This window comes from Momordica charantia, assembly GCF_013281855.1.
Source record: "Momordica charantia cultivar OHB3-1 chromosome 11 unlocalized genomic scaffold, Mcharantia_2.0 BLBB01000011.1, whole genome shotgun sequence".
Taxonomy (NCBI): domain Eukaryota; kingdom Viridiplantae; phylum Streptophyta; class Magnoliopsida; order Cucurbitales; family Cucurbitaceae; genus Momordica; species Momordica charantia.
This window is the reverse complement of record NW_028275159.1, coordinates 3,924,290-3,951,807: the sequence shown is the minus strand read 5'-3', so window position 1 is coordinate 3,951,807 and position 27,518 is coordinate 3,924,290. Positions and strand designations below refer to the sequence as shown.

Here is a 27,518-nt window from a genome sequence, read left to right as displayed (position 1 = left end):
GTAAGAAGGGAAACTACAGAGATTATTTACAAAATGTCATTTTCTCATTGAATGGGAAACTTTTAAAACAGCAGAGAAGAGAGTAGAAAATGGAGGTGCATTGCATGCACCAGCAACCGTGTCAAATATTAATTCTACATAACAATACTTGAGATATAGAGAGACTAAAATACTACAATTTCCGCCGTTCTTATAGGCCGACCCAATATGAACGGCCGTTACCGTTATGAAGCGGAGACTGTGACGGAGATGACACACACCACTCGTACCAAACCTGCACGTGCACCCACACATTTAATTTATTATATGATTAAACAAATAGGAAAAAAAAAAGAATCACCTTATTAGGACTACAACATCGCCAGAAATGTACTTCTAGAGAGCCAGGTGGCACGCATATCGGACTCCTTAATGGGAAAAATATAGCGAACCTGAATAACAACAAATATTAAGTAATTAGAAGATATTATGGAATGAACAACAGTTCAAAAACAAGTGAGATCATACCAACTGAACATGTTTGGTGTGGCTGTTGATGGTTCAATGCCCAGATGTACGTCGTCGTATAATATTGCATCAAAATAACCACCAAAACCTTTACAAATTTAATTCTATAACTCTCAGCCAAAATATTCCCAAAAAAAAACCACAAACAAACTCAAGATACAAATAAGAGGTCTTCAAATTACGTTGGAGTTGTTTTCACATTACCGTGTACTAAGGCTGCACCGGTGTCATTGGGTATCTCAAATACGAGCTTCTTATATCGCCGATTGCTTCCTTCAGATGCTGCGTTCGGATGTGCAAAGCTAAATACCTACATATGCAGTTAATAGCAGCAAGTGAGCCATACTAGGACACATATATAATCAATCTGGGTATCATTCAAGATTTCAGTATAAATGACATACTTGATATCATCATTTAAGTCAGTCCCGTATGATGACGATTTCATTTCTAGTTTTATGTTTTAAAAAGTCTACTCACAACTTCTTTGACATGTTTTCAGATTTCTTAAAAACACATTTGCATTCTTAAAAACTACCATTTTTTTAGATTTCAAATTTTGGCTTAAGAATTTGAAAACATTTTTAGAAAATAGATAGCAAAATAAAGGCACACAAGCTTAATTCAGAGGCTTAGTAAAAGCAATTGACACTTACAGGCTGAGGGGCAGAGAGTCTTGCTACATTGTGCAGTTTGACAACATAAGCAGTTTCAAAGTGGACCACATCTTTATGTGACTTAACCTGGCGACATTAGCGAACTAAATTAATATACCGAACGGAGCTATGTGGAATTAATTATGGCATGTGGAGAAAACACCACACACGTACATCATTGTATAGCTTGGAGGCTGTAATTGGTTGGAGGAAACTCGTGTACCTGAAAGTAACACCCAATTATTTCTAAAATAACATTTCAAAAAGATACAACAAATAGATGTCCATGCAACAATTGAACTAAAGTTTTAAGCACTAGTACATGGCCATCTTGTTTGCACCATTATGAAAAAGTTACTAAAAAGAAACTAGATCACTTACGAAGAGGGTATTGAAATGCCATCTTGTTTTAAAAATCTCTGGGCTCCATCAAGGCACTCAGGAGAAAGTTCATTGTCGCCAAAAGAACCCAGCAGCTCACTAACCTAAAAATACAGTAGATGTAGAAGTGAAGAAAAAAATAATAGTAGTAGTGGCACATGGGAACAAACCAATGACCATAACAGATACTTACGTACCAAAATGTCAGCCTTCTCTGGAGCATCCCAGTGACGCATGTCACAAGAAATTATGGTAACAATTTTTTCCCAACCCTCCATCTTAACCAAACTCTGGAAATAAACACAATGTCATTTAAAGAGCTTTGGTGCATCAAATATCAAGGACATCGTGCAAATATTTAATTAACTGAACATTCTTGAGCGAAGATTTCGATAAATAGACATTTCATTCACCCGGAAAGGAAGAAAGAGGGGGGAAATTTTGCACAACACTTCATAAGAGCAAGCATTTATGTGAAACACCAAACACATGGTGCAAACAAGAGTGACAACTGAAATAAAGAACATAGCAAATAAGTAATATAGAGCTCACGTGAAGAGTGACAACTGCATTCGGATTTTTCTCCACAGCATAAACTTTCAGTTTGCGGCCAGTTTCTTCTGCTGCCTATAAATTAACCAGTGTTTAAAATAGGAGAAGAAATTAAAGGTAATCCAGTTCACTTGAGTGAGGAAAGGAACCTGCAAAGCTGCCCTAACAAGAGGTCCGCGGCCTGCACCTACGACCATCAATACCTTTCCACGGAAAAAGAAGAAAAATAAAGTTTCCATTACGTTCAAGCTCAACTCATTCTAAAGAAAATAAACCCAAAATGAAATGGAATGGTATGAGAAACAGAAAAGTTGGAAGCTACTTACTGTTGTTACTGAAGTTGCCTTCTCATCTGCCACCCTATCTTTCAAAGCTTTAACAATTGCACGTTGGTACTACCAAAATTAAAGCAAATGTTTAAGACAGAATACAATAATAATAATAATAATAATAACAGCAACAACACTACATAATTGCTATCTGTAACCCTAGCCATTGACACACATCTCATTCTCAGAGACACTAGAAGAAGGGAAAATCACATATAATGACCCTGATAAGTATATAGTAAATTATAACTCAAAAGCAGCACCAATTAGCTAAATTATGAAAAATATCAACTAAATATTAGCTAAATTGGAGAATCATCATATCAAAGTAACTTTGAGCATTCTGTGGTTATGGATATGTACAAACAAATTATAAATAATAGGGCTCAAATCAATAACTTTAGAATAAAATGCATTTAAAAATGGAGAATTGGACTACATAGCAGAGATTTAATATATTCTAAAAAATGTCACAACTTTTTGTTTTTTTTTTCCAAATATTAGAATACATGTAACTTCCGAGTGTGTTTTAATTTATATTTGAGACTAAGTTTGTTTTGGATTATACTGTTTTTTCAAACTTTCTGCTATATTTAAAAATACATATTTATTGCTATTAATGTATACGTTTTTTTTTAAATCTCAGTAAGCCTGTGAAGTGAAAGCAAATTGATTGTCCAAATTCAATTATCATTTAATTTCCCAAATGAAAAAGAAGAATTGGATAAAAGGATTACACCATGTCATTACAAGATTGCGATGCTCTAACGAAGCAAAACAAGAAAACAAGAAGTAGCATAAACAAGCTTTCATTAATTTATTATGCACTGTATGAACTTCCAAACGTTATATAGGGGGAAAGAGCTGCTTGACGTTCATAGAGCATTCCTACAAACAATCAGATAAATTACTAACCAGTGAGAAAAGAGAGGAAGGAAGTTTCTTTGCCCATACCTGAATGTATTTGACTGCATCCTTCTCGAAAGTTTCATAAGTTTGAGACTCTAGGTTATCCATAAGAGGCTGCAATAACATTAAACATCACCAAAAACTAGAACATGTCAGGAGTGTGCACGAGTAATGATTCAGTATAGGTTATGAAAAATCTAACAAAACTTACTTGCAAAGGAGCCTGTAAGAAGTCCCTGTATCCGAGCTGAAATGAGAAAATGAGAATAAGCTGAATTACTATATCCTTTTGCTTGGGGTTATACAATTTACAAAATACTGACAGTGTTTGTTTGTGTAAGAGAGAAACAGGGAGACTGAGGAAAGGTAAATAGAATCTACCTCAACTCGTTCTTGCTCAGGTAGTGGGTCCATTCTCTGGTAAAGAAAACCAATATAATCTAAATAGCACCTTAAGGGATGAGGCTGTACACCTAAACATTAGAAAACACTAAATTATCAGACAATAAAGACCATGATTAATAGCCCTAATAAAGCAGAAACATAAAACATAAAAACCACATTCATCTTTTGCTAGGTGAAAGATAAATTTTAGAAACCAGAAGCTTGTACAAAACGAAATTAGGCATACCATCAGAAGGATTTTTGTTAAGACCAGTAGGCGAATTTGTACATCCCCTTGAAACGTTGTGCAATGTCTTCCCAGATAAAACTACCTGAAGGAGGCAGATGAATCAAGGTTGGTTAACAGACCATGCAGCCAATAATAGATAGTGCCAAAATTAATTATCTCCAATAATGCACCGGTTGCAAACCAGTGAAAAAAATGCTACATTGGTAACTAACTAAAATCATGGAAAGTTCTTGAAAGACGGAAGGAAATGAAATGAAATCAGGTAGTATAGCGACACAGGAGTTTGAACATACCTGAATGGAATGATTGAAAAATCCAGTAATCAACTTTTGGTGCCGTTTTGACAGGCATGGATAACCCCGTGAATTTGTCAAGAAAGACTGAGAAAATAATCCAAGTATCTTTGTCAGAATCCAGGCAAACAAAGTATCTGTTCAATCTTAAGAAAATAATCAAATATAATTACATCGGTGTTAATTATGGCTGCTCTAACAGGCTCCCCAAACCATCGTCCAAGTGAATTTGGTGAAGGCAACGTACTCCTAATATACAGAAAATACCAATTTCAACACTATATGATAAACAGTAGCTCAAGTATGTAAAATAGACAACCATAAATTTGAAAACGCACAAAATGTCAAGTGCAATTGATAACTGACTGTGGTGCTCGCAAAGCAGACGAAATGAATTCCACAAATCCCAAGAATCAGCCTACAGGATAGAGATTAAATTAGCAATAACTATGCGAACATCATAAACATTTATGCATGGAAAACTAAAAAAAAATTGAAATTTCCACCCGAGAAAGTCAAGAATTGTTGTACACTGATATTTTATAATGGAAATAATTGCATGCCGATTTGCTCAATACTACTTTGCATCCCCAGACAGAGAACCAAAACTTGTATGGAGTTACAGCCACTTCCCTTAAAGAGCACATCAAGAGAAAGATCCAACATAATTAAAAAAAAAAACTTTACTCACCAAATGATCAGATTTCACATCTGTAGAATCATCATCAACCTTCACCAGAGGTATCCTTAGCCACAACTACAGAAAGTTATCAATTAGAACAGTTTACAAACCTTGGTAAAAGCGTACAGAAAAAGAAAAGTATTGATCATTTATTAATAAATAAGAGCGGCACCTGAATATTATTAAGGCCCTGCAAAATCTGATGAACACACCTAGCATAATTAGCATATGATGTTCCCTTAGGTACTGGAAGAAGGCATGCCTGCAGTAAATCAGCTCTTAACTGTTTAGATGGATGTTCAATTATTTTAATGCACCTCCTGCATTGAGAAATTAGACAGCTAACAAAACATTAAATGCTTTCAAAGTCAAGAGAGTTAAAAATCAAGTATAGCAAATTAAATTAATCAAAGAAAGCAAGAGACGATGAAGACACTGCTAGGCATGTAATTTGACAGATTAAACAGAAGTATGATGGCACGTATTGTATATAAATCATTTTGGTGCAAACTTTTTTGAAAGAGCAGAAGTTGGACTGCCAAACTGGAATAATATACACCTGCAGAGAGAGATGAGAAGCCCATGCTATCTCTTGCTTTAGGGTTGTCTCAGAATCACTTCGCAGAATTTCATCTTCAGAATCTAAGTCAATCCAAGAACTAATTTTTCCTGGGACATCAGAAAATAAAATAAAACATTACAAAGTATGCCTATGATATGCTACAATAAGGTTAACAAACCAGATTGTAATCATGCAATCGAATAATCATTTTTCATAAGAGAATACCAACAACATGGCTGCTCCACTGTGCTGGGCTTAAAACCAAATCGGATCCAGCAAATGGAAGAACGCCGGAACCGCCATTCTCTTTTTGCAGTAAGCTTGGTCGATAGGATGGATCCATCTGAAGCAATATATAATCACATACTAGTTTTTGGAAGTTATGGAATCAAAATATCCCCGAAAAGATCCAGATCTACAAGGTATAAAATCTGTAAAAGCAACCAATCATCCGAAAAATTTGTATAAAAACACTCATCAAATGTATTTAACAGCTCAAGTGTGAAAATTACATGGTCTATATTCACTGCAAGAACCATTAATATATATTGTTTTAGGTGAGCTTACTGACCATTCACACAAAAAAGACAGCTAGGAGCTGGTATGTGACTGGCTAATTGGCCACCATCAGTACTATTCTAATACAAGGTGAATCAATACAAACTACTCATCAAAATGTATTTAACAGCCCAAGTGCGAAATTACATGGACTATATTCACTGCACAGACCATTAATAGATATTGTTTTAGGTGAGCTTACTGACCATTCACACAAAAAAGACAGCTATGAGCTGGTATGTGAGTGGCTAATTGGCCACCATAAGTACTAGTGTAAAATGTGTAACACAAGGAAGGAGAATCAATACAAACTACACGGTTGGATCGTTTTCTAATAGCATTATAATCCAAACATCTATAACCTAAGTTGTGGCATGCATATAAGCAGGCTGAATTATAATAAATTTTAGTGCTCTGAAAACTTGAACCGGGTACGTAGTTCCAATAAAGATTCAGTAAATAACATGAGAAATCAAGGAAATGTAATCAAATACAAAACAACTCGTGATCCTTCTTATATTATTAAACCAGATTACTAATGTAGGTATAGCCATAAACTTCAACATGGTTGGGGAAAATGTACTTGACAGCCATGGAGTGAAACTACGTGATCTACCTCCACTGCAATGGCTATCAAACAACATTGCTTTAGGTGAGCTTACTGACCATTCACACAGAATATACAGCTATTTAGCTGGTGTGTGACTGGCTAATTGGCCACCGTAATAACAAGAAAGAAGATAAAACGGCGAAAGATGAATATCTAACAATGGCGCTCCGTTCTCTTACAAGCGAACGCTCTTCTTGGCCACAAATTCGACACATTCACAGACGCAAAAGAAGATGACACTCATCGGAAGACGTTTCTCAGCCAGTTCACTTCCGAATAATACGTTCTAGCAATACTAGCAAATGAGATGATCATTTTCACCGGTAGAATTCGAAAAAGAAACGAAATGAGAGCGAAATGCAAAAAATGCTAACCAGCGGAGCGACGACGTAATCAAAGCCACCAGATGATAGATTCGTGACCAAGAGCTGAGGCATATCGTCATCAAATTCCGTCTCCACGCCACAATACCGAGACTCGCTCTTGTCGCCAGCCCTATCTCCAAGCGGCATTTTGGAAGAACAGCGCCTTCCTTCTTCGACTGCTGCTTCTCTTCGGACAATGAATGGAGATTGAAGCCGAGACCGAGAGAGAGAAACAGAGAGGAGAGAGAGAGGGGTTTTGATAGGGTTTTTGATGGAAGTTGACAGGTTCGAAACTTCGGGACGTATAAATAAGCGTGGACTTGGAGGGATTAGTAATAAAAAGAAAACTAGGGTTTTGAGCACAGGCCCAACGAAGCACCAAACGACATGTCGACTACTGAAGGAGAACTCCAATATTATCTTAATGGCCATGGGCAGCCTTTCATCGACATATCGAGTGAGATTGATGAGTGAGCTTCTCTTTTCTTTCTTTCTTTTTTTTCTTTTTTCTCTTTTTTCTTTTCTTTTCCTTAATTTCACGCGTGGTTTTAAATATCCGTTGACATTTTTATTCGACAAAATACGATAAAATATGAAAAATATGAACAAAATGTCACTAATATATACATAATATTAATATTAATTATTTTTAATTTATTTAAAAATAGAAAAATATTTATTTTATTCATTTAAATATTTTTTACGATTTTTTAATTTTTCTAACAGAAATATCCATCGATATCGATTATCAATATTTTCATCGATATTTTCATAAAATTGAGACTTCGATATTTCTATGGTTCCACAGCAAGTGAGGATTCTTTAGGTCAGTACTATTTTGACCCATTAAATCTTGTTTTTTTAATAACCATATAATATTTATATATAAAAAAAAAAAAGGATCATGCATGGTCAATATTGTTAGTAAAGAAACAAAATGGTGAAAGATTATTTTTTAAACCTACACTTTAAAAATATATTATATAAATATTTGAACCGCTTAATTTGATAATCTTAATTTTAATACTCTAACTCATGTAATTAAATACAAGTATGCAATTGCCAACATTCACGCCAGGTATCAATTAGTAAAAGGACTGGATTGATTAATTTATTTGTCCTATTCTAGAGAGAGGAAGAGACGTTCATACTTTAAAAAAAACGACACCGCAGGGACTGTGTAGCCAATAGTAAAATTATAAGAAAGAATGCCATATTCACAAGTAAATCCTCACTCAATAACAACTAAACTAAACTATAGAGAAACCAAATTATCACTAATCCTAAATTATCAATTATCACTAAACCTAAACGAAAAGCCTTTCTTCTTCCTTCATGCACTGCTCTTAAGAGCTTCACTGTTGGTTCCTGTTTCCTCAATTTCTTCAAAGTAGTCCTCTCGAGCATTCCCAGCCAGCATTAAAGCAACCAACCAGAGGAGGGATGAATCCAGGGATAGAAAAGCACCGCCACCCAGAAGACCGGTCTTAGCGGTCGGGCACTCTGTCTCGAGATTGTGATGAACATTGCGCATCAAGTGAAGTTGCTCTGTGACCGTGGGCCATACGAGCAAAGTTATAGCTAATCCAGTCGTGAACCTGCAAATAGAGGAAGAGGGTGGTGCATTAGATTGTGCCACAATGTCTTGTAGAAACCATAATGCAGAATTCTCATAAAACAATTATATTAGACCATAATGCAAATACTACAAAGTTAAAAAGCTTTAATTAACAACCAGGGAAAAAACTTACACAGCAATATTGAAGAAAACAGAGAAACTGCTGCTCCTAAACATGGCACCTCGAGGAACAGATTTTCCTTGATAAGGATAGAATAAGGAAAAGTATCCAGCAATCGATGAGGCAAGAAGAAACAAAACCGAAAGATATCCCAACGCCACAGTTGGGTCGCCTGGATATTTACAGATAACAAGGCCCTTGCCTTGGATGGGAGTTCCAGCTGCAGGCTGTTCAAATCCAAGTAAAGACAACAAAAGAAGATAGATATTAGATAGTGACAGTTAGTTAAAAGTAAAAGAGAGGGAATATTTATTGAGATTTCGAATTTAAAAGTGAAATATCGTAAAGAAGAAAAGAATGATAGCTCTGGTGTTTGGCACATCATATGCCTCAAATAATAATGTAAAAATCGTCTCAGTCATGCCTAATTCTTGTTATGAAATAAACAAGGAAACTAACAAATTATACAGGATAACAAGGACAAAATCTTCATAATTTCACACATTAAAGCAGTGGCAATCAAATTCACACCAACATATAGATTTCAGATAACTGCTCTCACATATAGATTTGCCCAAATATATCCATGAAATTATAATTTTAAGGTACAATTGTTTTAGTTGATTTCAGTTAGTCTACAATCAATCCAAGGTCCAAGGAAGATGGGAGAGAATATTATTCAACAATAATTCAATGAATACTCATTCTTCCAGTTGACAATTCCAAATGAAAAAATATACACGGTAAGAATCAAACAATTGCTCAGATTATAGGATTGCTCATGAAAATTGGAGATGCTTACCTTCTTGTTTTCAGCTACGACTCCAAATATAAAGGATATCACACCAAAAGTTGCGACAATGAGAGCCATTGACTTGACAGAAACGGCCATTGTTCTTCAGAGAAATGTTACCAGCGAGTGACCTATAGAGAATGAAACGGGTTTTCAGAAATCAATCAAAAATGATGACTGAAAAACAAAATATATATACCACTATAAATCAGAAAGTGTAAAAAACATCAAACGTCCCAAACTTAGCATTGTTATGCAAATCCCTAGAGAAACCAATTTGAGAAACATCTTTTGTCACTAATAAGAAGGCTTCCACAGATTTACTTAACAAACTAATACGAAAGAAGAAGAAAAAGAGACCAAATACATAATTGAAGCAAGAAGGGAACCGCAATCGCAAAAATATTATCGAAACATGTTGACAAAAAAAAATCGAATAATCCAACCAAAAACTTCTCCGTTCATCCTCTGATCGGCACGCGAAACAAACAGCGCGGCAGTAAAAATTAAGCTCCAGCCAAGCGACCATGATCATGCGCACAAACACAACACAATTTTGAAAAACCCTAAAACAGAAGTTCTCCATCGATTTTACAGTAAAACATAGCTCGTTTACAAAACTGCGATCTCCAGTGATCGGAAAAATTGCGGCCATGGCGACAGACAGTGAAATTTTCGCCAGAAACAAAGATTAGATTCGAGGGACGAGAAAGAAAATGCAGCAAACCTCAGATTGTAGATGGAAGAAAGAGTCCGATTATTGCTTTGTAGTTTTCCACTCCGGATTTCTGGAGACGACTGAAGGGATGAGTCAAGATTCGGATATTTATAGTGATGTGGAATCTATCTCGGAGGAGGATGCGGAATAAGAAATCCAGAAGGAAAAGGAATCTTTGAAAATGAAATTAAAATTAAAATATGAAAATTTAAACAAAAAAAAAAGTCTGAGCTACGCAAGCTGACCTTGCTTTATTAGGATTTAACTTCTAACTGTATTCATGGCCACGACAGAAATATTTTTAAAAAATCCGAAATTAAAAAAAAAATTTAAAAATACTTTTGACACGTATATTTCTGTTAAATAACGATTTAAATCTTTAACTTCTAAAAGTAACTATTTATTTGTTCCATTCTCAAATGGGTTATAATTTAATTATTACGTTAATTTTAAGTTGGAATTTAACATAAATATGACGTGGATCTCAATTAGAATCTATTTGTAAACCTTAAAAGCTACAAAATTATGATCCGTTTTGAAACTTGGATTAGGGCTTTAAAAAAAATTGAATGAAATAACGTGTCAATCTCATCTCCATATGGAATTTTTCAGAGTAATTTGGTTGTACTTGAAGTGCATAATTTTCAAGCTTTCAAAGTCTCAACTGCCTCAATAGAAAATCCAGTTATCGCCCAAAGGTATACTAAGCAAAAGCAAAGCTTTATAAATCTCGAAAGTCAATGTCTTATGGAAGACAGCTAGTGGCAAGTGTTTGAGTCTTGGAATACCACCTATCGAATCTGGTTACAACATTACTCAGCTCAAACAACAAGTCTGTCGATAATATAGATTCACGAGCGCAAGATACACAACATCGATTACGAAAAATAAAAATAAAAAATAAAAAATTTCAAAAGCCACCCACACCAAATGTGTGTTTCTAACCAAGAAAATTGTGAAACTCACTAAAGAAAAGTTATTCATATTTTAATTCAATGGTGAGACGATACTTTACTAATAAATAATATATTTGTAAAAAAAGAAATTAATATCAGTCACATGAACGGGGTGGAGATTTGTTGAGAGATGAATGAGATGATTATTTTCCGAATAATATAGAAATGATTAAAATTAAAAAGATAAAATGGGGAGATAAATGATATTGGGAATTCTTTCATCTTCACTTTTGTGCATGCCCAGCTAAAATATGGGCAATTTGGACCACCGTTTTAAGACCCAATTCTAAAATGAGTCGTATTTTTCATATATGTTTTTTTATGGTTAATTATAAATTTAATTTAGAATATAAAATTATATATTTATCATAAAATTTGCTTACAATATTAAAATACAATCTAATAACATATATAAATTTAATTTAGAAAACTCATAATCAATGAACCCGTATATATAATTCATTGCATATAGCTTTCCGATATGTAAATTTTCGCTCCAAATTTGAAATGGTACGCCAACGGATGTCAACAGCATCGACAGAGCGAGCATCATCGAACGACAGCAACACAAAGGCAAGGTTGCAAGGTAAGGTTGTGACGGAGGACAAGGAAGAAGAGAGAGGAGAACGATAGTCTAATCAACACAAAATAATATAAAATTAATATATTTGACACTTAATTTAAAACTACAACTTAATTATGGTTCAATAAGTATGTTAACTGCCACGTAAACATTCTATTAGTTAAAATACTATTTAGAACCATTTTCGGGACAAAAAAATGTTAATTTTAAAATTTCAGGAGCCAAATAAAATACCTATTTCAAATTTAGAAAACTAAATATGTATTTTTCTATTAAAAAACAAAAAATCATACATCGTAAAAAGTAATACATATATTTTTTTAGTACAACATGTAGGGGTGAGAATTCAAACTCTCAATCTCATAGTTGGATACATATACTTTAACCCATTGAATCATGTTCTAGTTAGTACATTGTCAGTAATATTAAAATGTCCTATATATATATATATATTATTTTTTTTTTTGGACTCAGGCAACTTTTCTATCACCATGGAGACGAAATGGTGACTTTCAATTTTTTTTCACAAGTGCAACAGCAAAAATATTTTATTTTATTTTTTTTGTACACTTTGAATCATTAAATATGATAACAAGTGTCTTTTTATCTATTAGACTATACTCAATTTAGCAATACATAACTAAAAATATATAAATATTCTCAATTTTTATACTCCAAACCATGTAATTAAATATTTAACATGTTAATAACTTTATGCAATTAATAAAGTTTTAATTCACATATTTTTTTATTTTTTTAGTACAACATGTCAATATGGAGATGGGGGGGTTGAACTTACAAATTGGAGATATATGTCAATTATTGTTGAGCTATGCTAGCTTCGATCACATATTTTTCATTTTTAAAACTACAAAAATCTAACAACAATTTATATTTTATTTTTAAATCCAAGCGAACATCTTTTAATCAAGTATATATATATGCCTTATCATTCTAAATTAAATCATTATATAATTGAAATATTTGCAACTTTAATTTGACAGTAGGCATAATGTAACACAACCATGTGGTAAAAAACTTCAGAGTTCATTTGGCGTCGTCCATGAAATATCAATAAAATATCGATTGATATTTCACAGCAAGCATCAACTAAATTATTTTGGAACATTTAAAAAAATCTAAGATGAAGGTACACACTAACCTATTCTATTTTAAAGAGAGGGAGAGATGTTTATACTTCAAAAAGATAGATTATCCTATAAAATAGAAATTTGGTCTATGTTACAATTGATGTTCGCAAGGACTGTCCAGTCCAATAATAAAATTATGAGGAAGAATACCATATTCACAAGTAAATCCTCACTCAATAACAACTAAACTCAATAGTAAACAGAAACCAAATTATTATTCTCATTGAATGTAAACCAAGAGCCTTCCTTCATGCGCTGCTCTTAAGAGCTTCACTGTTGGTTCCTTTTTCCTCTATTTCTTCGAAGTAGTCCTCTCGAGCATTCCCCGCCAGCATCAAGGCAACCAACCAGAGCAGGGACGAATCCAGGGATAGAAAAGCACCACCACCCAGAAGACCGGTCTTAGCGGTTGGGCACTCTGTCTCGAGATTGTGATGAACGTTGCGCGTCAAGTGAAGTTGCTCTGTGACCGTGGGCCACACGAGTAAAGTTATAGCCAATCCAGTCGTGAACCTGCAAATAGAGGGAGAGGGTGCATCAGAATGTGCCACAATGACTTGTTGAAACCATAATGCAGAATTTTCATGAAACCAAGGAAAGGGAAGTGATTTGCAAAGGAAACTTACACAGCAATGTTGAAGAAAACAGAGAAACTGCTGCTCCTAAACATGGCACCTCGAGGAACAGATTTTCCTTGGTAAGGATAGAACAAGGAAAAGTATCCTGCAATCGATGAAGCAAGAAGAAACACAACCGAAAGATATCCCAACGCCACAGTTGGATCGCTCGGATATTTACAGATAACAAGGCCCTTGCCTGGGATGGGAGTTCCAGCTGCAGGCTGTCCAAATCCGAGTAAAAACAACAAATGAAGACGGCGACCGTTAATTAAAAGAGAGGCAATGTTTATTGATACAACAAGGGCAAAATCTCCATAATTTCACACATTAAAATATAATCTCACTGAAAGCAATAGAGAAGAAAAAGAAGATTATTCTGGTGTGCGTATCATCATATGCCTCACAAAAACAATTTAAAAACTAATCCGAGTCATGCTAATTCTTGTTATGAAATAAGGAAGGAAACTAACAAATTATTCAGATAACAAGGGTAAAATCATCACAATTTCATACATTTAACTACTGGCTATCAAATTCACAACCAACATATATACATTTCAGATAAGTGCTCTCACAGACAGACCAGAGACCACATGCTGAATTAAACCCGAATATATCTATGAATTTTTAATTTTAAGGTGTAAAATGTTTTAGTAGTCAGTCTACAATCAATCCATGGTCCAAGGAAGAAGGAAGAATATATGGGATAAAGACGAAAAATATTATTCAACAATAATTCAATCAATAGTTAATACTCATTCTTGCAGTTGACAATTCCAAATGAACAAATATCTAGTAAGAATCAAACAATTGCTCACGAAAATTGCAGATGCTTACCTTCTTGTTTTCAGCTACGACTCCAAATATAAAGGATATCACACCAAAAGTTGCGACAATGAGAGCCATAGACTTGACAGAAACAGCCATTGTTCCTCAGATAAATGTTACCAAGTGCCTATAGAGTTTTCAAAAATCAGAAGTGATGACCTGAAAAATAAATTATACCACAAGGCATTGGCCAATGTTAGGAGAGGAGGCAGAACTGTTAGGATAAGTCATGATTTCAGAAGGAAGAACAAAAAGAAATTGAACAGGTTTCTCTTCCTTTTTTCCCTTTTTCTACAGAATATAGTTCGTCTAAATTCATAATGTAGAAGTCAAATACACAAAATAACAGTATGCTAAATGAAAAATACAGCCTCCTGATTGCTCAGATATCCATATATGGATTAAATTTATCAAACCCATTAACTTAAGCTTTTAGGTTAACCTTTAATAATGATGTCTTCTAACACATTCTACACTCCACAGAAAGGCAGTGAGACAGTAATAACAATTTTAAAGGAAAATACACCACATGGAAAGCAATATCAGCCTACGACAAATTACATAAAAATTCTTACGCTTTAATTAAATGAGCAAATAGTGTAAAAAACATCAAACGTTCCAAACTTAGGGTTGTTACACAAATCCCTAGAGAAACCAATTTGAGAAACATCTTCGGTCACTAACAAGAGGGATTCCACAGATCGTGCGCTCAAACACAACATAATTTTCAAAAACATAAAACAAAACTGCTCAATCATACAATTACCATCTCCAGTGATCGGAAATTTTGAGCCATAAACAGTGAGATTTTCGCCAGAAACAAAGATTAGATTCAAAAGACGAGAAAGAAAATGCAGCAAACCTTAGATTGTAGAGGGAAGAAAGAATTCTGATTATTGCTTTTTCGTTTTCCCACTCCGGATTTCTGGAGACGACTGAACGAATGAGTCGGATATTTATAGTATTAGTGATGTGGAATCTATCCTCGTATTGGGAGGCGTGATGTATGTAAATTTTGTAATTAAGCGGTTTATTTTAATTGTAAAAATTATGCGGAATTAGAAATCCACACGGAGAATGTCAATGATTTTTATTTATTATTATTATTATTTGAGTCTAAGGAGAAGGATTCTTTTAGGAAAATAAAATAAAATAAAAAATGTGAAAATAAAAAAAATAATAATAAATCTGAGTTGGCGCAAACAATAATAATAATAACAAATTTGAAGAAATTTAACAAAAGTGATTCGTCGAAATAGATTTTGATCCGATGATTAATTGTGATGTTGGACGATTATTTACTAACGAAATAATAGAAAAATTAGTCTATTATAATATAACATGAGTTTAGAATTAAACAATAGACCATTTTTTATTGTTTTCAAATATAGAATAAATTTGAATATTATTAATGTGCTTTATATTACATCTGAGTTTAAGTTTGATTTTTTTCTTGGACGGAAATTTTAAGTTTGATTTGTTATTATTATTATTATTATTTTTATATATATATTTTGTAAAATTTCAAATTTTATGTTTAAATTATATATATGTATGTATATATATATATCTTTTTTTTTAAGAGACTTCAAAAGAATAATAGCCTAGAGGTAGACTAATGAGATGGCCCTCCCCAAAAAACTAATACAACACTGCTTGCTAATCCTACATAAGAATCGTTAGGTTATAATCATTGTTGATGGTAAATATGAGCAAGACACGTCTTGCCTTGCAGGGAGACAGCAAGGCACGGGACCATGATCAGTTACACAACATACACTGCAGGAGCAGGCGAGTGCATCTCCACCTCTTCTATACGAAGAGCACGTTAAGCGCTACGACCTAGCACATGCAGGCGACATGTTTCAAGCCTACAAGTGGAGGTGTCACCCATGGATTGTCGGAGGCGCATATTCCACCGTTAGGCCCCATACAGCTTGGTGCATTGCTGTCACCCCAACCGTCATCTTCCCTGGTCGGTCATCCGCACCTATAAAAAGCAAGAGCTCTCACCTTTGCTATGTAAGTGGAAAACATGTCACTTAAACCCTAAAGGTGTCTCTTATTATTTTTTACTATGATTAGGCGGGACACCGCACTAGCGTCGAGTTATCTAGTTATAGGCTCATTTGCTCCTTAACGAAGGCATTCGTCCAAGGGACACGTGAACCTCTCCGAAATTCACCGTCAACAATTACAAAAGAATTTATCGTGTTGCAACACCATAAAGAAAAAGTGATTTGAATATTAGTCCAAAAATAATCAAAAGGGAGAGTCGAGTTATTGAACAATCGATGATTTCCCTCTCCGTACATCTCTAACCACACAACTCCAAAGGATCATTGCCCTTTTTAGATGCAACCCTCTCATCCTCTTTATAGGCAGCACGCTGAGGGGAGAGGGACCACCCAATGGGTCTTCTCCTTGAGTCTTTTCATATGTGCTGAGGCTTTTATAGGCAAGATTCCCAAAAAAAAAAAAAAAGTTAGACTTTCTTTGGTAGACAAACTTCTGTATCAAATTTATGAGAAGAGAGGTGATTTTAGGGATTGTTTATGAAATTTATGCTATAGACTTATAGAGACATCTAATCTAAATTTGCTATTAATGGGTAATTATATTGTTGCAGATATGTATTCGTTTAAAATTAACCAAGTGGAATTGTATTTTTTTAGTACACCAATATGATTTTTTTAAGGAAAAAGTATAATTTTTCGTAATTTTTAACTATATATTATTTTGGTTCATAAATTAAAAAGAAACACACTTTTCCCCTTTATTTGGGAAATACGTTAAAAAGGTTAAAATACGATTGTCCATGTATTTTCGGTCTATTTTAGTCCATCTATTTTGAAAATATTCATTTTTGTCTCTATATTTTTAACTATATTTTAGTCCATATACTTTGAAAATGTTAAATTTGGATTATGTATTTTTTAAAAGTAATCATTTTAGTACCTATTTTCAAAATTTTAACACATGTTTTACAAATAACGAAAACTCTTTAGTTTAAAATAATATTTACATTTTAAGAAATATGGTGATTGTAATACCGTATTCCAATAAATTATTTTACCGACGGTGTTGTCAATAAATTCCTTTTTAAATTTCCCCAAACGCATTATTAAAAAGCTCCAGAAAAAAAAAGGTAAAGATTAAGAAGTCATATTAATAAAACTAACCACGGTAAATTCAATTGTTATCAATTATCAAATAATTCTGGCTGGAAATAAGAATTAAATTATATTTTTAGTACATATATGAGAGTGAAGATTCGAACTCAAGACATTTTAATCGGATATAGATGTCTAGATCAGTCGATGCTTAAGTTGACAATAAGTATTAAATATTACTGTCACCAATAGCTGAGTTATGTTCGCTTTGATCAGAGGTCAACTTGATTTTTGTCCAATTTTTTAAAACATAAATTTCCTATGAATTTATTGGTGTGATTTTTATGTGAAATTACGTAATTTATCATTTTTCAAATCGTCTATTATTCTATTTAGTCTCCTTTCTCATATTGTAATTATTCTTCTTCTCTCTCTCCCTTCACTTTGGTAACCCCTTTATTTGTATTATTTTTCTTTTCTCAATGTCATCGATTTGACAACATTGTCCTTCTTGCTCAGCAAACCCGAACGAGGCCAACACTCTCTCTTTTGCAACGTGAGAGATTGAACCTCTAAAAAAAGAGCGAGGTGAACTAATAGTTGAACATGAACTATGTTCATTTTGACTAGTTGTATTAATGACCCGAACAAAAGTATTTTTAAAATAATAATAAACTGCAACACCTTTGACACGTGTAAGAAAGACGATTGATTTTGATTAATTGGTTAGAGGATAATAGCAAGTAACTAATGAAGTCGTTTGGTTTGATTGTGTATTTAATATATAATGATTTCTTTTTGTATTAATCATTAAAGGGGTTAGAGATTTTTTTTTTATTTTCAGTGCATTTGTAAAGTGTAAACACAAACAAAACAAAAACAAATTGAGAGCAATAGGCATTAAAATTACATGGAACAAGTTCCACTTGTTCGAGACATCTTCTGTTGTGCAAGAATTTCTCATATTATACATTCTTCCATCTACACTGACCTAAAGTATTATGCCTAAATTTTCATATCACTGGTCAACTAAATTAAATTGAAATATTTATAAATATCTAAAAACGAAAGTACACGAATCAAAATCTAAAAGTACGAGGACTAGAATGATACTCTATTTAGCCTGTTTTAGAGGGAGGGAGAAACCTTTATACTTTATATATATAGATATCCTATAAAATAGAAATTTGGTTATATAACAATTGATGCTTGAGACGATACCACAAAGACTATCCAGTCCAATTCCATATCTACAAGTAAATCCAATAGTAAAGAGAAACCAAATTTTTATTGTCACTAAACGTAAATAAAGAGCCTTCATGCGCTGCTCTTAAGAGCTTCACCGTTGCTTCCCTTTTCCTCGATTTCTTCGAAGTAGTCCTCTCGAGCATTCCCAGCCAGCATCAAGGCAACCAACCAGAAGAGGGACGAATCCAGGGACAAGAAAGCACCACCACCTAGAAGACCGGTCTTAGCGGTCGGGCACTCCGTCTCGAGATTGTGATGAACGTTGCGCATCAAGTGAAGTTGCTCTGTGACCGTGGGCCATACGAGCAATGTTATAGCTAAACCAGTTGTGAACCTGCACATAGAGGGGGAGGGTGCATCAGAATGTGCTACAATACCTTGTAGAAACCAGTAAAAATTCACATTCTAGCAAATCTACCTAAACGTACAGTCTACACCAATCGAAAATCCTTGTTACTCTAGAATGATTCGATAATGTTTCCGTTTAACATTTTTTTTTTTTTTAACATTCGTGAGTGTCTGGGCCACCTTACGTGCACCTCGACTAATCTCACGGGGTAGCCGCTTGACCCTACAAACACTTGGTGCCGAAAAACACATAGGAATTAATTCCTACGGTTGGTGGGCTATCATGGAGTTTGAGCCAATTCCCTTTTACTTTCCCCCAACCCCATTTAACATTTTTAAACAAATCATAGAAACAAAAAGAATTTATGGTTTCTTGTTTATCTTACGAGGATGGAAAGTAAAATGAGAAGTGAAGAGGTTAAAAATGAATAGGTGGTGCATTATTACTACCCCTCCACAAGAAACTATTCTAACAAAGGTAAGGATTGGTCATTTGTGATACGTAAATTACACAAATCAAACTGTAGGAGTATTTTCTCAAGGAAAGGCAGAACTTTCAAGAAACTATTCAATTGGACCATAATGCAAACACTAACACTACAGAGTTGAAATGCTTTAGTTAACAACCAGACTAAGGGAAGTGCTTTGCAAAGAAAACTTACACAGCAACGTTGAAGAAAATAGAGAAACTGCTGCTCCTAAATATGGCACCTCGAGGAACAGATTTTCCTTGGTAAGGATAGAACAAGGAAAAGTATCCTGCAATCGACGAAGCAAGAAGAAACAGAACCGAAAGATATCCCAACGCCACAGTTGGATCGCCCGGATATTTACAGATAACAAGGCCCTTGCCAGGGATGGGAGTTCCAGCTGCAGGCTGTCCAAATCCAAGTAAAGAAAACAAAAGAAGATAGCGATCGTTAATGAAAAAAGAGAGAATGTTTATTGAGATGCTAGAATGTATTAACTTTAAAATTATAATCTTACAGAAGTAAAGAAGAAATAGAAGATAGCTCTGTTGTACGCATCATATGCCTCAAAAAACAATTTAGAAACGCATCTCAATCATGCTATGTTATGAAATAAGCAAGGAAACTAACAAAATATTCAGATAACAAGGGCAAAATCATCATAATTTCACACATTAAACCACTGGCTATCAAATTCACAACCAACATATAAATTTCAGATAACTGCTCTCACAACTACTACATGCTAAATTAAACCCAAATATAACCATTAAATTTTAATTTTAAGGTACAATGTTTTAGTAGTTGGTCTACAGTGCATGGTCCAAGGAAGATGTGAGAGAATATCTGGGATAAAGTTGAAAAACATTATTCAACAGTAATTCAATCAATACTCGTTCTTCTTGCTGTTGACATTTACAATGGAACAAATGTCTACAGTAAGAATTGAACAATTGCTCAGACTATAGGATTGCTCATGAAAATTGCAGATGCTTACCTTCTTGTTTTCAGCTACGACTCCAAATATAAAGGATATCACACCAAAAGTTGCGACAATGAGAGACATGGACTTGACAGAAACAGCCATTGCTCTTTAGATAAATGTTACCAGCGACCTACACAAAATGAAACAAGTTCTCAGAAGTCAGAAGTGATGACTGAAAAATAAAATACACCACTAGGCATTGGCCAATGTTAGGAATGGAGGCAGAACTAATAGAATAAGTCATGGTTGCAGAAGGAAGAACAAAAAAGAAATTGAACAGGTTTCTTTTCATTTTTTCCTTTTTTACAGAATACAGTGTTATGCTAAATGAAAAATACAGCCTCCTCATTGTGTTCTAACTAACACATTTTACACTCCACAGCAAGGAAGTGAGACAATAATAACAAGGTCAAAGGAAAATACACCACATGGAAAACAATATCTGCCCACGACAAATTACATAAAAAATTCTTTCGCTTTAACTAAGCGAGCAAACAGTGTAAGAAAAAACATCAAACGTTCCAAACTTAGCGTTGTTATACAAATCCCTAGAGAAACCAAATTGAGAAACATCTTTTGTCCCTAATAAGAAGTGTTCCACAGAATTATTCAACGGACTAATAGAAGGGAAAAAAAAAAGCCAATACATCGTTGAAGCAAGAAGAATAATATCGAAACATCTTGACAAAAAAAAAAAAATCGGAAAATCCAACGAAAAACTTATCCATTTATCCTCTGATTGGCACGCGAAACAGACAGTGGCAGTAAAAATTAAGCTCCAGTCGAGCGATCATGATCGTGCGCACAAACACAACATAATTTTAAGAAACCTAAAACAAAACTACTCAATCGCAAAATTGCCATCTCCAGTGATCGGAAAATTTGCGTCCATTAGCGACAGACAGTGCGATTTTCGCCAAAAACAAAGACTAGATTCAAGGGACGAGAAAGAAAATGTAGCAAACCTTAGATTGTAGAGAGGAGAAAGAGTTCCGATTATTGCTCTTCTCGTTTTCCCACTCCGGATTTTTAGAGAAGACTGAAGGGATGAGTCAACATTCGGATATTTATAGTGCTGTGGAATCTAGAAATCCAGAAGGAAAAGGATTCTTTAAGAAAAAAAGTAAAATTTAAAATGTGAAAATAAATAATAATAATAATAATAATAATAATAATAAATCTGAGTTGGCGCAAGCTGGCCTTGCTTTAATAGGATTTGGTTTCTAACTTTCTAACCGTATTAAAAAACCAAACAAAACAAAAATAATAACAAATTTGAAGAAACGCACTTGGACACATTGTAAGAAAGTGATTCGTGGTAATAGATTTTGATCCAATGATTAATTTATGATTGCGTTGAACCATTATTTACTAATAAAATAATTTTAAAAAATAAGGACAATTACAACAAAAATATTTAATAAAATCAATAAAATATCAACGACATTTAGTTTTTTCAAATATAATTTTTTTTTATAAAAAATAGAGATCAAATTTTAAAATGACATCTTGAACTGAATGTAATACATCTGTAATATATATGATTACTGATATGAATATATGATACACTATGTATGTGATATACAGTTGATATGAGTGTGTACGATATGTATTCGATATACTACTTATATGAGTGTCTAATATACTAATGGTACAAGTGAAAATTATATTTGAAAATTAAAAAGAAAAAATATGACATAATTTAAATTACATAAACGAGTTTTGTTACCCACTATAATTTTTTAAAATTATACTATATTTATGTAGTTTTTTTTTAAGAAACTCTTTTAAATAGCGCTATATATATGTAGTTTAAATAATGAGAATGTTTTTTTTTCTTTTCAAATATGGCATAAATTTAAGTGTCTCTAGTATATTTCATGGTACACTAAGTTTAAGTTTAAGTTTGATTTTTATTTTACAATCAAAAGAAAAAAAATTGATTTTTATCTTCTTCAAGTTGTCAGAGTTTAGGTTTGTATTGGACTGTACTATTTTTTTATTAAACTTCTTTTTATAAAGTTTCATATTTGAGAATACACGGTAATTTTACGATATTTACGTAAATATTTCTAAATAATATATTTTTCCCTTCCAACATGTTTTACTAAAAAAAGCCGGGCAATATAGTTTTTTTATTTTATTTGTTGAGATCAATCACAATTACTATTTGAATTTATGACGGTACCCAAAGAAAAATAATATTATATATATTTTTTCCCCTTTATCTGAGAAATACGTTTAAATAATTAATTTACCAACAGTGCTGTGAATAAATGGTTTTTAAATATGTGTCTATATTTTAAACCGTTCCATGTATGTTTTAAAAAAAAAATATTTTTAATTTACTCTTTTAATGAGGTTGTAACAAGCTAAAGCGAGTATAACTTAATGGTAATTGGTATATACCTCAAACAATAAGGTTGCGAGTTCAAATCTCCTCCTCAACATGTCGTACCATGAAAAATAAAAACACGGTCACCTTTGATCATATCAAATTGCATTTAATGAAACAATTTGGAGACATTTTTTTTAAATACGAAAAAAGTAAACCTCGAAGCATACCTTCAGTATTTCGTACAGTGATTGTAATAGATGATTTTTTATAATATATTATTTGGATTTGAGACCACATAGAAATATATTGTGTGATTGAAACTTACTTTTTGATAAATGTGTGATATCCAAATTTATGAGATTCCATCTCAATTGGTAATGAGAATAGTAGTTTATGTGTATTATAAACACTTGTTAGGTCTATTTTATTTTCAATGTGGGATTTATCTTAAATTATGACCGTATCTACAAACTTATTCATTTATTTAGAGTTTAAATTTATAAATTATGAAGAAAAAATGGGTTCTTTATTTATACAATTATGTGTATTAACACAAAATAATAATAATAATACTTTCCTAAAAATAAAATCATTTTCAATGTTTGGTTTTTTAAAAAAAAACATATCGAAATCAGAAATCTCATTTTGGTCCAAACATTTTTTGTTCCAAATACATCAAATTTGGTATGATTTAAAATCAAAACTTACCTAATTTTAAATTTACCGTCGCTCTACCTTACACCTATATAATATTGAGAGCAATTTCTACCATTGATTTTTTTTATTCTGCTCCCATTCTACATACACCATCTTTATTGTTATTCCAATTTTTTATAACAGTAATTTAGGTAAAAAAAATTTCGTTTTTCAAACAGAACCGATTTTGCAAAGAGATTGCATTTAAAATCTCTTTTTAGTCTTTGATTTATTTCTGAAAGTAATTTTGCAACTATCTTTTGTTTTGCGTGTGTGTTTTTTATTTTTTACATTTTTATTAGTTGAAGTCTTGTTTTGCAGTTCTTGGTTTTCTTTCCGTTGTTTTGTTTTAGTATGAGATTTGTTTACTTTCATTCTGAATTTCTATATTTTCTATTGCGAAATGTTGTTTTCTCTATTTGAAAAAAAAAAAAAAAATTTGGGGGCTGCAACATGGTAAGAAGGATAAGAAAAAATAAATTGATCGAGTATGGAGAAAAGTTGGTTTAGGATTTAGAATATGTTGGAGAGTTATGGTAGGATTAGTGATTTTCTAAATCTATAATACTCAAAAATCAATTTAAAGGAATTTCATGATTATAGGAAAATAAGTGATTTTGATAATGGGGTAAATTCACTCTCAAACGCATCGCTTAAGTTATTTTTAGTTATGTTAAAGTTGTTTTAGTTTATATTTGAAATAATTGGATTATTCAAGTTTTGTTTATTAATATATTTGAGTGAATATCTTTTTTAAAAATTCATTTGCAAGTTTTAATTTATTAATTGTTTTGATACAAATTAAATTGAAACTATACCTACATATGGGGACAGATTTGTAATTTAACATAAATAAGGTTCAAAATATTAACTAATGCTCCGTTGGAGAGTATTTTTAAAGGTAAAATAGTATAAAAAGTATTTTAAAAATAGAGTTAGGATTAGGATTAGGATTAGGATTATATTTTATAATTTAGAAAGAAAGGGAAATGAACCATAGCTCAGCGAAAACGATCAAATCATCTAGCAGTACTGCGCACGAACTAGACCAAACAATGTTCACATGTCGCCGGCGGACCAATCGGCGGAAGACGAACGGCAACCACCGCACCGCCGCCGGAAAGTGCCTCAATCATCAAAAGTCATATATGTCTCACAGGCTTCAACATTCTTCGATTCTCCGATTCCTCTTATTATTTTCACTCTCCAGCTCGAGCTCGATCAGAGCTCCGATTCGATTCAACGACGTGCAGAAATCGGGGAAAAAATACCGAAAAATCGACGAACTACACTTGAAATCACTTAAATGTGGCAACGCACTTCTAACTCAATGCTATCTTCTGTCTCTGTTCGTTTCGCAGTAAGTTCTTCTTCTCCATTTTTATATTTTTTTTCAGGTATCGGAAGTTGCTTCGTCTTGGAATGTGTACGGAGTTCGAGAATCCGAAGTTTATACCGCTACGTAGGTTCGGTATTTGGTATTTGAGTTTTGGTTTGCTGCTATAAAGTTGATTCCGATATAATTTTCTTCTGTTGCTGTTCTACTTTCGCTTACTTTTTCTTTATTTGACGTCTGTCGATTTTTTCTTTCTCAACTTTTGCCTGTTGGTGTTTCCTTGCACGATAAGAAATCCGCCATTCCCAAAGCTTTCCACTCTCCTGCCCTATGCCCTACCATTTCTGCATCTAAGTTGCTTGTGAAAACGACCGAACTCACTCTCCAATTCCATCTGTTTGATCGGTCTTTTTACCCTTCCATGATTCTTTCTGTAAGTAATTGACAAGGATTTCGCGATGGAATCGTGGAAATCTGTGGCCGTCCGGGGATTTTTTCTTGTCCTGTTGCTCTCTTCTGCGGCGGTGAGTTCAGTTTTCGGAATCGGAGTGAACTGGGGAACGCAATCTACCCACCCGTTGCCGCCGGCGACGGTGGTGAAGATGCTGAAGGATAACGGAATTCAGAAGGTTAAGCTTTTTGACGCCGATCCTGTAGTTCTAAACGCTCTTGGCAAGTCTGGGATTGAAGTGATGGTGGGAATTCCAAACGACCTGCTTTATAGCTTGGCTAACAGCATCCAAGCAGCTGAAAATTGGGTTGCCAAGAACCTGTCATCTTATATTTCTGCTGGAAGTGTGGATATAAGGTAAAAAAACACAAAAAATTAGCAATCTCTTTCTGATCTATCTTTAGATTTGACCTGATCTGATGCGATTCAACAACTCGCTGATGTGTTTGATATTGTTTTTCGCTTCAAATCTTCCTTTGTTTCGAAGTTTCCGTGTGCAATTGGCTTGAATTTTGTTCATCAAAATGTTTTTTTGGTGTGAATTGTCTTGTTCAGATGTAAAAATTCGACTTGATTCTTCATATTTTACAAGGTATGTTGCAGTTGGGAATGAACCATTCTTGAAAACGTTCAATGGAAGCTTTCTAGGAACAACTTTTCCTGCTCTTCAAAATGTCCAAGCCGCCATTGTTAAGGCTGGATTAAGCAATAGGGTAAAAGTAACTGTGCCTATGAATGCTGATGTTTATCAGAGTCTCACAACTGTGCCTTCAGGTGGCGATTTTCGTTCCGATATCCACGACCTCATGCTCTCCATTGTCAAGTTCTTGAGCGACAGTGCATCCCCTTTTACTGTCAATATCTACCCGTTTATAAGCCTCTATGAAGATCCCAACTTCCCTATTGACTTTGCCTTCTTTGATGGCTTCTCGCCTTCTTTGAACGACAATGGACGAGTCTACGACAACGTTTTTATCGCAAACTACGACACCCTTGTATCTTCTTTACAGAAAAATGGATTCTCCAACATGTCCATAATTGTTGGAGAGATTGGATGGCCAACTGATGGAGACCGGAATGCAGACTTGCAGTATGCCAAGAGGTTCAACCAAGGCTTCTTATCGCGGTTCATCTCGGGACAGGGAACGCCGATGAGGCCCGGCCCTATTGATGCATACTTGTTTAGTCTTATCGACGAAGATGCCAAGAGCATTCTGCCGGGCAATTTCGAGCGGCATTGGGGTCTGTTTTACTATGATGGTCGGCCTAAATACATGCTTCAAATGGCAAATGGGTCAAATGGTTTGGTAGCTGCCTCAAATGTGAAGTACCTTTCAAAACAATGGTGTGTCATGGCACCATCAGCCAGCATCGACGATCCACAAATCGCCCCGAGCGTGAGCTACGCTTGTGAAAACGGCGATTGCACAAGCCTCGGCTTCGGTACTTCGTGTGCAGCTTTGGACACTCGGCAAAACATCTCGTACGCATTCAACAGCTACTACCAGATAAAGAATCAGCTGCAAAGTGCCTGCAAATTTCCTCACCTTTCTGTTATCACAACTCAAGATCCATCAGTTGGAAGTTGCAGGTTCACAGTTATGACTCAGCCTTCTGAAGTTGCTGTGAATGAAAGATCATCAGAGGCTTTGAGGAGGCAATCTGCTGGATTGTTGCTGTTTCTCTGTTTGTTCATTGTGGCAGTTCTGTGATCAAAACTACACAGGTTCCTCCATTCTCTTTAATTTATAGACGTTTCTAGTATACGGAGTGGAGTGAACTCTGAGTCTCAGCAGCCCAAATTTGTCATTTTTTTTATTTTATTTTGAGTTGTAATTTTGCATTTGGTAATTATAGTCCAGCAATTTGATAAAACTCCAAAATATGGCTTTAAAAACATATTAGTTTGTTAAATTGTTAATTAACATTTTTGTTGAAACAGATTTCGAGTTTGTATTGTTAGTTTTTTAAAAATGTATTACTGTGTAATTTAAATATTACCATTCATTAAAATGTGGTATTTACTAATAGTTACAGTTACTATAAATTATAATTTCTTTAATTATTATTTTTTAAAATTGGTATGAGAAGATTCTAGTTCATAAAC

At 33.8% G+C, this 27,518-nt stretch overlaps 5 protein-coding genes across 6 annotated transcripts; 1 reads left to right on the top strand and 4 right to left on the bottom strand.

The window, feature by feature from the left end:
• Nucleotides 1-22: 22 nt before the first annotated feature.
• SKB1 (SHK1 binding protein 1) lies at nt 23-7,335 on the bottom strand. The gene is made up of 23 exons (XM_022300382.2): nt 7,048-7,335; nt 5,731-5,848; nt 5,503-5,612; nt 5,116-5,205; nt 4,953-5,018; nt 4,600-4,679; nt 4,435-4,510; nt 4,262-4,348; nt 3,966-4,050; nt 3,716-3,807; nt 3,546-3,581; nt 3,380-3,448; nt 2,423-2,491; nt 2,246-2,299; nt 2,097-2,171; nt 1,742-1,834; nt 1,545-1,648; nt 1,338-1,386; nt 1,164-1,250; nt 712-817; nt 508-595; nt 341-431; nt 23-274 (listed from the first exon to the last, which is right to left on the bottom strand). The coding sequence occupies exons 1-23, from the start codon at nt 7,183-7,185 to the stop codon at nt 191-193; spliced, it is 1,947 nt and encodes a 648-aa protein (XP_022156074.2). The 5' UTR covers nt 7,186-7,335; the 3' UTR covers nt 23-190.
• A 788-nt stretch (nt 7,336-8,123) lies between these two features.
• Nucleotides 8,124-10,456, bottom strand: LOC111013166 (uncharacterized). The gene is made up of 4 exons (XM_022287565.2): nt 10,298-10,456; nt 9,580-9,701; nt 8,790-9,004; nt 8,124-8,636 (listed from the first exon to the last, which is right to left on the bottom strand). The coding sequence occupies exons 2-4, from the start codon at nt 9,667-9,669 to the stop codon at nt 8,372-8,374; spliced, it is 570 nt and encodes a 189-aa protein (XP_022143257.1). The 5' UTR covers nt 9,670-9,701; nt 10,298-10,456; the 3' UTR covers nt 8,124-8,371.
• A 2,562-nt stretch (nt 10,457-13,018) lies between these two features.
• Nucleotides 13,019-15,440, bottom strand: LOC111013177 (uncharacterized). 2 transcript variants are annotated; one of them, XM_022287576.2, is made up of 4 exons: nt 15,289-15,440; nt 14,436-14,585; nt 13,605-13,819; nt 13,019-13,491 (listed from the first exon to the last, which is right to left on the bottom strand). In XM_022287576.2, exons 2-4 carry the CDS (start codon nt 14,523-14,525, stop codon nt 13,227-13,229), a joined length of 570 nt encoding a protein of 189 aa, XP_022143268.1. In that variant the 5' UTR covers nt 14,526-14,585; nt 15,289-15,440; the 3' UTR covers nt 13,019-13,226. The 2 variants fall into 2 exon arrangements, with proteins under 2 accessions (XP_022143268.1, XP_087975677.1); XM_088119551.1 differs by having other exon boundaries at nt 14,436-14,553; nt 15,289-15,426.
• A 3,225-nt stretch (nt 15,441-18,665) lies between these two features.
• Nucleotides 18,666-21,713, bottom strand: LOC111013196 (uncharacterized). Its single transcript, XM_022287599.2, has 4 exons — nt 21,556-21,713; nt 20,603-20,720; nt 19,798-20,012; nt 18,666-19,121 (listed from the first exon to the last, which is right to left on the bottom strand). The coding sequence occupies exons 2-4, from the start codon at nt 20,690-20,692 to the stop codon at nt 18,857-18,859; spliced, it is 570 nt and encodes a 189-aa protein (XP_022143291.1). The 5' UTR covers nt 20,693-20,720; nt 21,556-21,713; the 3' UTR covers nt 18,666-18,856.
• A 2,883-nt stretch (nt 21,714-24,596) lies between these two features.
• Nucleotides 24,597-27,352, top strand: LOC111013185 (O-Glycosyl hydrolases family 17 protein). Its single transcript, XM_022287587.2, has 2 exons — nt 24,597-25,768; nt 26,004-27,352. The coding sequence occupies exons 1-2, from the start codon at nt 25,419-25,421 to the stop codon at nt 27,121-27,123; spliced, it is 1,470 nt and encodes a 489-aa protein (XP_022143279.1). The 5' UTR covers nt 24,597-25,418; the 3' UTR covers nt 27,124-27,352.
• The last annotated feature ends 166 nt before the right edge of the window (nt 27,353-27,518 follow it).

What these genes read in the sequence shown, in the direction of transcription:
- SKB1 (XM_022300382.2), bottom strand. Translation starts at nt 7,185, where the DNA reads ATGCCGCTTGGAGATAGGGCTGGCGACAAGAGCGAGTCTCGGTATTGT. An exon ending in AGGGCCTTAATAATATTCAG is followed by an intron (nt 5,019 to 5,115) that starts GTGCCGCTCTTA and finishes AACTTTCTGTAG; the next exon opens with TTGTGGCTAAGGATACCTCT. An exon ending in AGGCAACTTCAGTAACAACA is followed by an intron (nt 2,300 to 2,422) that starts GTAAGTAGCTTC and finishes TTCCGTGGAAAG; the next exon opens with GTATTGATGGTCGTAGGTGC.
- LOC111013166 (XM_022287565.2), bottom strand. Translation starts at nt 9,669, where the DNA reads ATGGCCGTTTCTGTCAAGTCAATGGCTCTCATTGTCGCAACTTTTGGT. An exon ending in TCGTAGCTGAAAACAAGAAG is followed by an intron (nt 9,005 to 9,579) that starts GTAAGCATCTCC and finishes GGATTTGAACAG; the next exon opens with CCTGCAGCTGGAACTCCCAT. An exon ending in GTTTTCTTCAATATTGCTGT is followed by an intron (nt 8,637 to 8,789) that starts GTAAGTTTTTTC and finishes CTCTATTTGCAG; the next exon opens with GTTCACGACTGGATTAGCTA.
- LOC111013177 (XM_022287576.2), bottom strand. Translation starts at nt 14,525, where the DNA reads ATGGCTGTTTCTGTCAAGTCTATGGCTCTCATTGTCGCAACTTTTGGT. An exon ending in TCGTAGCTGAAAACAAGAAG is followed by an intron (nt 13,820 to 14,435) that starts GTAAGCATCTGC and finishes GGATTTGGACAG; the next exon opens with CCTGCAGCTGGAACTCCCAT. An exon ending in GTTTTCTTCAACATTGCTGT is followed by an intron (nt 13,492 to 13,604) that starts GTAAGTTTCCTT and finishes CTCTATTTGCAG; the next exon opens with GTTCACGACTGGATTGGCTA.
- LOC111013196 (XM_022287599.2), bottom strand. Translation starts at nt 20,692, where the DNA reads ATGGCTGTTTCTGTCAAGTCCATGTCTCTCATTGTCGCAACTTTTGGT. An exon ending in TCGTAGCTGAAAACAAGAAG is followed by an intron (nt 20,013 to 20,602) that starts GTAAGCATCTGC and finishes GGATTTGGACAG; the next exon opens with CCTGCAGCTGGAACTCCCAT. An exon ending in ATTTTCTTCAACGTTGCTGT is followed by an intron (nt 19,122 to 19,797) that starts GTAAGTTTTCTT and finishes CTCTATGTGCAG; the next exon opens with GTTCACAACTGGTTTAGCTA.
- LOC111013185 (XM_022287587.2), top strand. Translation starts at nt 25,419, where the DNA reads ATGGAATCGTGGAAATCTGTGGCCGTCCGGGGATTTTTTCTTGTCCTG. An exon ending in GCTGGAAGTGTGGATATAAG is followed by an intron (nt 25,769 to 26,003) that starts GTAAAAAAACAC and finishes ATATTTTACAAG; the next exon opens with GTATGTTGCAGTTGGGAATG.